Below are 12,270 nucleotides of genomic sequence, written 5' to 3' on the forward strand. Positions count from 1 at the left end.
TATAAAGCACTTAATGTCTCTGGACCTCATTTAATTCTTCCCATATCCCTTATGAATGGGACATGTATGAAAGTAGGCAGTGCATTTCAGTGTGTTTGCCGGTATTCTTGTATATTAGGACAATGTACTTACATGGTTTCCACTGAAATGGGGTTATTGTCTTATTGATTGTCATAGCACACAATACAATGTTTTCATTACATTTTCACACACACACACACACACACACACACACACACGCACACACCACTGCAGTTTTCTCTTATTTCCCCTCATTTCCCAGGTTTTTTCCACTTTCCACTTCTTGTCTGTTTCCCCACCACTCTGGAATGAATTCTTAATCATATTCATTTTAACTGCTTATATTAGCTCTAATCCTGAAACAGAAACATGTCTTTTCTATTAATTAATTTATTTATTCACTTTACATCCCAATCACAGCCACTCCTACCAGTTCCCTTTTATATTGCCTCTCACCAGTATCACCCCTATTCTCCTCAGAGGAAGGGGAGGCCTGTCCTGGGTACCAACCTACCCTGGAAGATCAAGTCACTGCAGTGCTAGGTGCATCCTCTCTCACTGAGGCCAGACAAGGCAGCACAGTTAGGGGAACAGAAGTCACACACTGGCAACCGAGTCAGGGATAGCCCCTGCTTCACAGAAACATATTTTTAAATATTCAAAGAACATACTGATGTTTATCCCTTGGGTACACTTAGCAATGTTTCCATTTTGACTTGGCTGGCTCCAGGAAAGAAAGGCTGTGCCTGCTTTGAACAAGATGGGAAGTAGACAATATAGATTCAGAGCTAAGAAGTTTATTCTGTGAGCTCTATGGTGCATTTGCAAGGCTTGATTTTTGGAGTACATCTGTGCATATGTTTTCCTAATCACAAAACCTTCTTGACCTTACTTCGCAACAGGATGGGAAGATATTCTGCCGGCGGACAGCTTGTGATTGCCAGAATCCAAATGTTGACCTTTTCTGCTGCCCAGAGTGTGACACCAGGGTCACTAGCCAATGTTTAGATCAAAGCGGACAGAAGCTCTATCGAAGTGGAGACAACTGGACCCACAGCTGCCAGCAGTGCCGATGTCTGGTATGTCCTGTCCCTAAGGATCCTGGTGCCTTTACTGTAGAAAACGTTATAAACTTGAGAGCTTTTGGGCAGGAGTTCCAAGATGTTCCCAGTATTATACAGAGTATCATGGGTTATGCTTAACCAGTGGCCATGTGTTATGCCTGGAGATATTTACATTGCATTTAAAATGTTGCAAAAGTAAAAATAATGAATTTATAGAACAGATTTAACCTGAGCAGTTTGTATATACCTATATACTTTAGCAAAGAAAATTAAATGGTTTGAGAGGTAGTGATTGTCCAGACAGAGCCAAGTGTGTTTTTGTTTTTGACATAATCCTTAATATTGCCAATAGAAAAAAAACATAATAGAAGTGATGGAGTTTGGGTGAGCAATAGTGAGAATCCAATTCCATAATTGTCTCCTAGGTCAGCTTGATGTAGACACTTTGGATATATCAAAGCATTTCAGTGGTTAGTCTTTTCCATAAAAGTACCAGTTCAAAGATTCTTGAGAAGTTAAGAGAATGTGTGTGAAAGATAAGTACCATATTCATTGTACAGCAAGCACTTGGCTGAGTGTCACGGAAGATCCTTAATGTGGCAACTAGTACTGATGCTCTGATATCCCTTGAAGATGCTGCTCAAACAGAACAAATAACATTATTTTAAATATTAATATACAGGTATTAATACTGTGCCTGGATTTGGGGAAGTTCAAAGAAAACACACAATTTCCATATCTGGTTCAATGTGTTTTAAACTACTGTACAGACAACGATTTCTAAGACTTGAGGGCACGGTACATTGAGAACTGCGGTGCTCCATCTGCTCCATCTCGGAGCATTCTTCCTGAGTCAGCTTATAAGGAAAGCTTTTAGATTGGTGCTTAATATTTATTGAAATGAATTTTTCTCTTTCTGTGTATTATATAAAATCTAGCACCCAGAGAACTTGTTCTCTAAGTTTCCATAAATCCCCAAGTTAACGTGCAAGCGGTCATCACATGGAGCCTTTACAATCCATCTTAATACTAAGACTGCAACATAGATAAATTCTGTTCATGTGCAACTTTACAGATTCCCTTCCAAGGACAAACACATTCAGGATAACTGTAGACCTGTTTCCAGTGTCATTCTGGAAAACCATTTTTCTTCCTTGAGAAGCCAGTCATCAGATAGCTGGGATTACTGGCATTTATCTTCTACGTGACATTTTCATTCAAAGAGTTTCAAAAAGGACATCTTGAATGTCCAGTCTTTGGGATGTACATTTATTTTTCAACTCACAGAAGCTATTGAGCATTAACTTAAAATTCCTTTAGAATAATATCGGTCTCATTTATGAAATACTTCATCAAGAATTGCCTGTGCCAGACTCCTAGTGATATACAAGCAAGGCAGACACAGTCACAGCATGAATAAGCCTAGAATATGGAGACATTGACTGAATAATTAAGTAAATGAGAATCACTGCAGTTGACAGGGCCATGATAACAGTGAACCTGTGTGGAGAAACCTCGTTGCCATAGGCAGCTCAGTGGTGCCTGCGGTCAGAAGAGGACTCAGGTAGAGGCTCCATTTAAGCTGTGATTTGGAGACCTTAGAGTGATGGGATGGTTTGTCCAGAGAACAACCAGCTTCAGCTCTGAACTTGAATCCTGCATCCCAGCTGATGCAGCTGTTGAAATATTCCATGTCTCCAGGTCTCCCTTTGGACCTGAAAAGAAGTGGTTATCTCTTTATACACTACCCTCACGCGACTATCTGATTGCTTGTTTGTTCTATTAGTATCTGTTAAACAAATCTCTGAACATCATCAGGGAAGAAAACAAACAATACAATCCAAAAGTTCAAGTTAATGTTGAACTCAACACTTACCAATTATGCAGCATAACCTGAAAAAACAAACAGTACACTTTGATGAAAATAACTATATTCCGTGCTTAGAACACAAACAAGCTAATTAAAGACTGTCTGTGAACTGTGGGTTAGGTAGTCAGCAAAACCATCCCGAGGAAGTGATATCTCCTTAAAAGGTATGTGTGTAAAAGGTATATCTTCACAGAGGAGGATGGATCATACACATTAGGGTTCCGGCTGGAAGCATTCAGTAAGAAAATAATGAGATTTGTAACACTTTCCTTCCCCCAAGGGATACTGGGAATATAAAACTGTGTAAGGATGAGGACAACTTATTTCATCTTTCTCTCCACAGGAAGGAGAGGCAGACTGCTGGCCTCTAGCTTGCCCTAGTTTGAGCTGTGAATACACAGCCATCTTTGAAGGAGAGTGTTGTCCCCGCTGTGTCAGTGACCCCTGCCTGGCTGATAATATTGCCTATGACATCAGAAAAACTTGCCTGGACAGCTCTGGTATTTCGAGGCTGAGCGGCGCAGTGTGGACAATGGCTGGATCTCCCTGTACAACCTGTCAATGCAAGGTAACCATCAGCCCTGGGGGTTGTGAGCCACAGAGAGTTTCCTTTTGAAATCTCTGGATTCAGATTCCATGGAGTGTATGTTCTCACAGGAGGACATTAAGTGTAGACAGATAAGAGCTGGTCCTCGTATAAAGGCAGTTTCCAAATGGACGTGGAGTAATACAAATTTGCCTTAACATTACTGAATTTTAACCACTGACTAATCTTAATCCCAGAGAATGAAAGTTATTTTAATCTGCAATATAGAAAAATAATGGGAGAGAACAGAGGGAAGGGGAGGGAAGAGAGAGCAAGCCTAGAAATTCTTAACTTTATTCTAGAAAATTACAGAAACCATCAGTAGTGTCAGAAGACAGAGATCTATATAGGAGCTTATTCTGTTTTATTTTGCCTTGCCAACCATATTCCTGAATCTCTTGTAATTTTTGACTGCTATTATGTGTCTGATTTTTTTTTGGAAGATTTCCCATAAAATATCCCCCTGTGTCTTTCAGACTTGAAAGGTGGGCCTCCCTCTCTTCAGTGTTCATAGAGTTATGACCACAGGCAGCTTACAGTGATGCTTCATCAAGCACAGTCAAAATCTCAGGCAGAGCATTGTGTTGAGATTCTCATGATTAAGATCATTAAAAATGATAGTGCACTTGGTCCCATCAAAGCCTACCCCCACCTCAGCCATCAATGGAGCCTTTCTAGCTTGTCATTTTTTAGATTTATTAGTATAGACACTTTTCTGTTTCCTAGAATGTAGTATATTAAGATTAATTCCCAATAGAAAAATAATGTCAGGCCTTCTATAGCCAAAGAGCCACGATCCCCATCTGGAAATTCACCAACCACAATCAATGTGGCCAAGAGACATAGGCACCTGAGTTGTTCAATTTCATTTCCCCCATTTTCTTTTATTGAAAATGGATTTTTTTCATACAATATATCCTGATTATAGTTTTCCCTCCCTCTATTACTCCAAGTTTCTCTCTACCTACTCTCACTTCAAGGTCCACCTCCTTCCTGTCTCTCCTTTGAAAACAAACAGGAATCTAAAGGATAAGAATTTTTAAAATCAAATAGAATAAGATTATATAAATACATTGGAATAGGACAAAGCAAATAGAAGGAAAAGAGCCCCAGAAAATGCACAAGAAAAAAGTAGATGCAGAGATCTATTTGTACACTCAGGACTCCAGTAACCAGAGGCCATAATATTTACACAAAGGCTGTGTAGGGTAACATATTAAAGTAAAAATAAAAACTAAACTAAACTTTAAACAAAGAGACAAAAAGCTCTGCTATGACATTATGAGTCAAGGTAACAGCAGAGATGCCATTGCATTGATTATCTATTGATTATCTATTGGCTGTCTACTGCTGGGCATGGAGCCTACCCTTAAGATTATTTGTTTCCCTCATGAGACTCCCTTAGAGCAAAAGAAATTTCCATTTGTATGTGGTAGGTGTGTGTGTGTTCACTTCTTTCAGCTCTGTGTAGTCCCCGTGCTTGCTACCTCAATCTCAGTGAGTTCATATGTTCATTGGTAATATTGTTTTGAAGGCCTTGTTTGGGGTCCTTTATCTCCTCTAGCTCTTACCTTCTTTCTGTCTCATTTTCTGTGAGGTTCTTTGTTCCTGAGGAGGAATTTGATGCACATGTTCCACTGAAGGCTAAGTGTTCTGCGATCTCTCAGTCTCTGGATACTGTTTGGCTTTGGGTCTCTGTATTTTCTCATCTGCTTCAGGAGGAAGCTTCCATGATGCTGGCTGAACAAATCATTGAGCTATGAGTATGGCAGAATGTCATTCAGAGTCACTTTATTTCTACTTCTTTTTCTTTAGATCAGCATAGACACCATCTCAATTCTCTATAATTAATAAGGTGTATATGTGTTTTCGCTATCAATTTATGGAGAGCAACCTACATAGCTTTGGTAATAGCTTAGGTAGTTTGGGAATTCCCATGGACTCCTTTGGCCAGCAACTCAATTAGATATAATTCATCCATTCCCAGCACTGGAAGTACCATTTAGTGATAAGATATGTCCAGTTGGAATTTAGATATCCTTTATATATGTTTATATCATAGGAGCTTCTACTAGATAGGTTACAATATGACCCCTCAAATTGCCCCAGTAAAGATGTCCTTCCCTGTATTTCCTTCTTCATCTATCCCCCTTCTCATTTGATCCTCCTGTTCTTGTCCATCCCTAAACAGCTCTTCCATCCATAACTATATATTCTATTTCTCCTTCCCAGGGAGATTTATCCATGCCATCTAGTCCCTTACTCTTTATCTAACCTCTATGGTTCTATGGATAGTAGCTTGGTCCTTACTCATTGATCAAACAGCTACTATACATATACGTGATTACATACACACACACACACACACACACACACACACACACACACACACACACACATATATATATATACCATACTTATCCTTATGGGTCTGGACTATGTAACTCAAGATGATTATTTTCTAACTCTTTCTGTTTGCCTGCAAATTTCAGGATGTCAGTAGAACTAGATCTTGAGGTAGATCGTTTCCCATCTATCTGAGGAACCATCATATTGATTTTCATAGTAGCTGTACAATTTGCACTCCAACTAGCTAGCAATGGAGGAGTGTTCCCTTTAGTCCACATCTGTACCAGTCTGAACTGTCACCTACATTATTGGCCCGACAGGTATAAGATGTTATCTCAAAAAAAGTTTTAATTTGCATTTCCATGATTGCTAAAGGTTTTGAACATTTCCCAGTCATTTGAATTTCCTCTAATAAGAATTTGTTTAGATCTGTATCCAATTTTTAAAATTAGATTGTATGGTTTCATTTTCATATCTAGTTTCTTGAATTCTTTATGTATTTTGAAGATATTGTAGTTTAACCAATTTAAGCTTATCCCCACCTAGCATATATATAATAAATGAGATTATGTTCATTTTATTTGGCTTTCACAGTTACTGGGGGGTAGCCTCAAATCTACTGTTCTAACTGCTGACTTGGCTGCCTCCCCAGTGGTGTATCTCAGACACTTGCTGTTCCTCTCTCCTCATGGCAGCTTCCTCCCTCTCTCAGTTCTTCCTCCTTCTTCACTTTGTCTCTCCTCTCTGCTTTCTCTTTTCCATGCCCCAGCCAGGTCAAATCCCACCTACCTCTAATCCCTCCAGTATTTGGCTGTAGCCAATTTTATTAAACCAATAGTTTTAAATCAAGGAACAAGGTTTGCACAGCAAAAGCTTGTAAATGTGGAAATTCACTTTCCAGGCCTTGTCCTTCCTTTCAGGTACAGAATTTAGCATTACAACGCACAGCAACAGACCAAATCTCAACAGAATAGTAGATGTGGAGTTAGAAAACAAAAAAACAAAAAACAAAAAACAAAACCTTTTCCCATTCCATAGACAGCTGCTATTAGTTCAAGGTTATTCCCCAGTTTCTCATCTATCAGGTTCAGTGTATATAGATTTGCTTTGAAGCATTTGATTATTTGGAATTGAGTTTTGTGCAGGGTGATAAGTATTGATCCATTTGTATTGTTTTAGATGCTGCCAATCAGTTTGTCCAGTATCATCTGGCCCTGGACTTTTGGGGGGATAAGAGATATTTAATTACTGCTTCTATTTTATGAGGAATTATATATCTGTTTAGATTGCTTATCTGATCTTGATTCAGCTTTAGTAGGTTGTATATATTGAGAATATTATCCATTTATTTCAGATTTTTCCAATTTGGTGGAATACAGTTATTAAAGTACGTTCTTATGACTCTCTGGATTTCTTTGGTATCTGTTGGTATGAACCACATTGCAATTGAAATTTTATTATTTTGAATCGCGCTATCTTTTAGTTAATTTGGCTCTATCTTTTAGTCAATCTTATTGATATTTCTCTTATAACCAACTTTGCTTTATTGATTTTTTTGTACAGTTTTTTATTACTATTTTATTTTTTGTTCAGCCCTGAGTTTGATTATTTCTTGTCCTCTACTCTTTTCGGTTGTGATTTTATCTTTTTCTTCTTATTATTTTTTTCTTAGAGCTTCCAGGTATGCTAAGTTACTAGTATGTGATATCTCATTTTTTGCTATTTTTAAAAATTTATTTACTTGTGCTTTTTTTTTTTTTTTTTTTTTTTTTAGGCACTTAGTGCTATGAACTTTACTCCTAGAATTGCCTTCATTATGCCCATATAAGTTTGGGTATGATGTATTTTGTTTTCATTCAATTATAAAATTTTTTTCTAATTTTTGTTTTGACCCATATTGTTAAGTCAGTGATGAATTTTCCAGTTTCCATTAGATTGTAAGCTTTTTTGTTGTTGCTAGAATCCATGACGGTCAGATAGAATTCGGAATATCTTTTTACTTCTATTGTGATTGAAGGTTTTGCTGAGTATAGTAGTCTGGGCAGGCATCTCTGTCTCGCAAAGTTTGGAGAAGGTTCTTGTGACTTTTAGAGTTTCAGTTAAGAAGTTAGGTGCTTTTCTAGTAGGTGTGCCTTTGTATGCCTTTATGTGTCTTTTCCCCATGCAGCTTTTAATATCTTTTCTTTATCTGTACATTCAGGTTTTTGGTTATTATGTTCCAAGGGGAATTTCTTTTCTGGTCCAGTTTATTTGGTATTCTGTATGCTTTCTCTACCTTGATTGGCACATCATTCTTTAGGTTAGGGAAATTTTCTTCAGTGATTTTGTTGTAAGTATTTTATTTGCCTTTGACCTTGTTTTGTTTTCCTTTATTGCCATTATTCTTAGATTTGGTCATTTCACAGTGTTTCAGATTTGTGGAATGTTTTCTTCCTGGATTTTTTTTTTCTTTTATCTTCAATGCTTGCGGTTCTCTCTTCCGTCTCAGATCCTGTTGGTGAGGTTTACCTCTGAGGTTCCAATAGATTTCCTAAGGTTTTCATTTTCATATTTCCCTGAGTTTGTGCTTATTAAGTTGATTCAACATCACTTTTAGGTCTGGAACGCTTTTATTCATTTCCTTCTACCATTTGTTTGTGTTTCTATAGATCTTTTATGGGAATATTTATTTCCTTGTTTAGAAATTCTATCATGTTCATGAACTCTATTTTAAGTTTTGTGTTTGGTATATGGCATTTCTTTGGTTACTGTGTCTACTAGGGACTACTGAGTTTGATACTGTGCTGACATCTAAGCATCTGGGTTTGGGATGATTGTAAATTTAAGTGCCGATATCTGGTCTTGTCTTTGTTGAATAAGTGTTTGGGTCCTTGGTTTATGTTGTCTTTCTGGTTCTTAGGAGGGTGTGGTACTGTAAACTGATAGGAAATGCTACTTGGATACTGCCAAATATGTCCACTGGAGGAGTTGACCTGCAGGTTGTCAGAGACTGCCAGCGGGAGGTGGGGGCTGGGACAAAAGGTGAATAGGAACAAAGGTTGGGGAAGAAGATCTGCATGATCTGCTGTGTACAGGATGGGGATGGCAGAGAGGAAGGCGAGGCTACAGCAGGTTAGGTTTCTGCCACACAGCTCAGGAGGAGACTAGAGGATTGAATTTTCAAAAGAGAAGGGAGAAATAGAGATCTGCAGTTAGCTCAGCTAATTTCCTGGCAGGCATGGCTGGTAGATTAGCAGAGAATGCATGCTGCAGTTAGGAGCTTAGGGGGTTGGGATGAGTATAGAAGAAGAAAGGTTGGAGAAGATCCGTGTTGTGTGATTTGCTGAAGGTGAGGCAGAGAGCATACAATCCCTTTTTAAATGTCAGACTTGAGATTCATTCAATGCAGTTATAAAGGTACATTTACACTAATTTATGAAATGGAATTTTAATCAACTTTTGAGAATTTATTCACCTAAATGCTTACTCTTCCTTCCTATTCTTGATCTGGTGAATGCTCATATTTCTCCTTGATGTAAATCCCTTCCTAGAATCTAGTTTGGATTTGCCTTCAAATCTTACTGATACTTTCAATTAGTTTTTTTGAAACGGGAGTTGTTCCTTTTTAGCCATTTATATTTCTGAAATGCTTCATGGAAATAAAGTTAGCCAATAAATGGTGACAGTTCGGATGGTTGGAGTGTATCCAGAGCATAGATTGAATGCAGGCAGGACATGAAACTGACTTGTTAGCAAAGCCTCAGTCAAGGATGACCTGAAAGATCATCCCATGCTTGCTTGCTTTTCTTTTTTGGGGGGTGGGGGTGGGGGTTGATTTTTTTTTTTCGAGACAGGGTTTTTCTGTATAACCCTGGCTGTCCTGGAACTCACTTTGTAGACCAGGCTGGCCTCGAACTCAGAAATCTGCCTGTCTCTGCCTCCCAAGTGCTGGAATTAAAGGCGTGTGCCACCACTGCCCGGCTTGCTTGCTTTTCAAAACTAGTCATCCTCTTGCTATTTTTTGAAGCATATTCTCTGTTCCACTGTTTTAGACATGGATTTCATACTGCTCACCAGTGAGTCTTCTGTTTCAGGAGCTGACCCCTGTGTTCTTTTTTGTACAGAATGGGAGAGTCTGCTGCTCTGTGGATCTGGTGTGTCTTGAGAATAACTGAAGATTTTAAATGGACTCATCACATGAGAAAATGGACAAAATGACCATCCAACCTGAGGAAGAGGAGGGGCTGATTTCTTTTTCTTTTTAACCACAGTCAATTACCAAAGTCTCCATCAGAGGAAGGCGTTTGGGTTGCCTTTACCACTTTGCTCATCCTTGCTGACCTAGTCTAGATGCCTGCAGTACCGTGTATTTCGGTCGATGGTTGTTGAGTCTCCGTGCTGTAAATCACATTTCCCTTGTCAGATCATTTACAGATACATTTAAAGGATTCCATGATAAATGTTAAAGTACCTTTTGTTTATTTTGTGTACCAACATAATAGAGACTTGGCACCATTTATTTATTTTTCTTGATTTTTGGATCAAATTCTAAAAATAAAGTTGCCTGTTGTGACTTCTATCTCATCCGCTGCACACAGAATGGCGGTTCCTGAGGGACGTGTTGATGGAGATGTGTAGCATCTGTCCACAGCATCTTTCTGTTTCAAACTGTTGAACACAGATGCCCACTCACTCAGCTAAAAACTGCTTAGGGCAATTATGATACACTAAAGGGGAAAGGATGCCAGACATCATTAAACATCATTTCAAAAAGTACTATCTCCTCCCTGTTGCAAAAATAAATGAAGTGACACATTTACTCACAATGTCCAAACAGTGATATTAAAAGCACTTCTTGGCATTGGACACCAATTTATGTTTATATCAGCTTTACATAATGCTCAAAACCAGCAAATCACTTTAATAGTGCTTAATAAAGTGAAATTATACAAGTCTCCCACATATTATATAAACCTGTTTGGCCATTTTTTTTATTTTTATTCTTTTCAGAGTATTTGGTTTATGTCCTTTGCACCTGACAGTTAAGGTTTCTGATTCCTGCGCAGTGCTGTTCCTCTAAGGACATTGCTCTATGGATAAAGGGGGAAAGCCTTTAAGACAAGTTTGGCTTGGTGATTGCTCCCACGTCAGCTGCTCCCTGCTTGCTGATTTACTGACTGATTGATCAATTCATTTTATTTAAAGTATATGAATCTTTTACCTGCATGTATGTCTGTGCACCATGTGTGTGTGTGTGGTGCCTGTGGTGATCAGAAGAAGGTACCCTGCCCCTAGAACTGAAGTTACAGATGTTGGTTAACTGCCACATGGGTGCTGGGAATAGAAGCCAGATCTCTGCAAGAACAGCAAATGCTCTTAACAGATGAGACAGTTTTCCAGCCCCAAACAATGCTATATTTTTAAGGATCAGCAGTTATTAGGTTATACAAATGATTACATTTCATCAGAGTTGAGCATCAAACCTTAGGTGGTACTTTTAAGAAGATCATGCATTGCCCTGAATTAAGTTAGTCCCTGGACTGCTCCTCAGTGCTCCCATATCACAAAGTCCTAACTTGTTACACCAGCAATGCTACAAGTAATGTTTAAATTCTAAATACTAACATTATTAATTTAAAATTATAAGTTCCAAACACTATCATTCACTAGTATTTTTTCCAACAGAGATAATAGCCAATATTTTTTGGGAAAATGGAGTGCTCTACATGAAACCGACTCTATGTGATGAATCACAATGACAACAAATTGAATATAACACTTGGCAAAGCCCGATGCAATGTGATAAATTACAGCACATCATATTTTATCTCAATTCCTTACATGTAACCCTGGGGTAAAGAATTGAAAATTACCCTTTGAAAGCATTTATGACAACTCAATTAAAGAGAAGCCTTTCCAATGTTATAAAAACAAAGACATTTACAGGACTTGCAACTGCATCTACAGATCTCTGCGTGAAACAGCGTCCTCCTGTTCGATTAGCACCTGCCCCACACTTACATGTCCTGAAGGCAAGTCTGGGAGTTCCCACAAAGGCTAAGAGACTCTCAAAGTTAACACTATTCTTTTCCTCCTCTGTAGAAAGTCTGCTGACCTCTGCCACAGAGAAAGTACATATGTATGTCTTAGAACTGTTTCTCCAAGACATTATCAAAATGCCACAATTTTATTTGAATTCCAGTGTATTGGTTTTTAGCTGAAGTACAATGAAAATCGATAGGGCAAAGTACTTATTTTTACAAATGCCATCCTTAGACTCAATATTTTCTTTTCTTCTTGAAACCTAATGGAGTGAGTTTAATCTGGATAATTTTAAACCATGGTAGTCTCTATCAATATGGAATATACATCATATAATACACTGGGTGGCATTTAATTGT

The 12,270-nt window shown here is 38.3% G+C and overlaps 1 protein-coding gene across 1 annotated transcript in view; it reads left to right on the forward strand.

The window, feature by feature from the left end:
• Nell1 (NEL-like 1) overlaps positions 1-10,384 on the forward strand; it is an 887,940-nt gene extending 877,556 nt beyond the window's left edge. Inside the window, exons 18-20 of the mRNA NM_001037906.2 lie at positions 924-1,100; positions 3,299-3,523; positions 9,994-10,384. Coding sequence (NP_001032995.1) covers positions 924-1,100; positions 3,299-3,523; positions 9,994-10,044 — 453 coding nt within the window. The 3' untranslated portion in view covers positions 10,045-10,384. The remainder of the gene's footprint in view (positions 1-923; positions 1,101-3,298; positions 3,524-9,993) is intronic.
• Positions 10,385-12,270: the final 1,886 nt, after the last annotated feature.

This window comes from Mus musculus, chromosome 7, assembly GCF_000001635.26.
Source record: "Mus musculus strain C57BL/6J chromosome 7, GRCm38.p6 C57BL/6J".
NCBI lineage: Eukaryota > Metazoa > Chordata > Mammalia > Rodentia > Muridae > Mus > Mus musculus.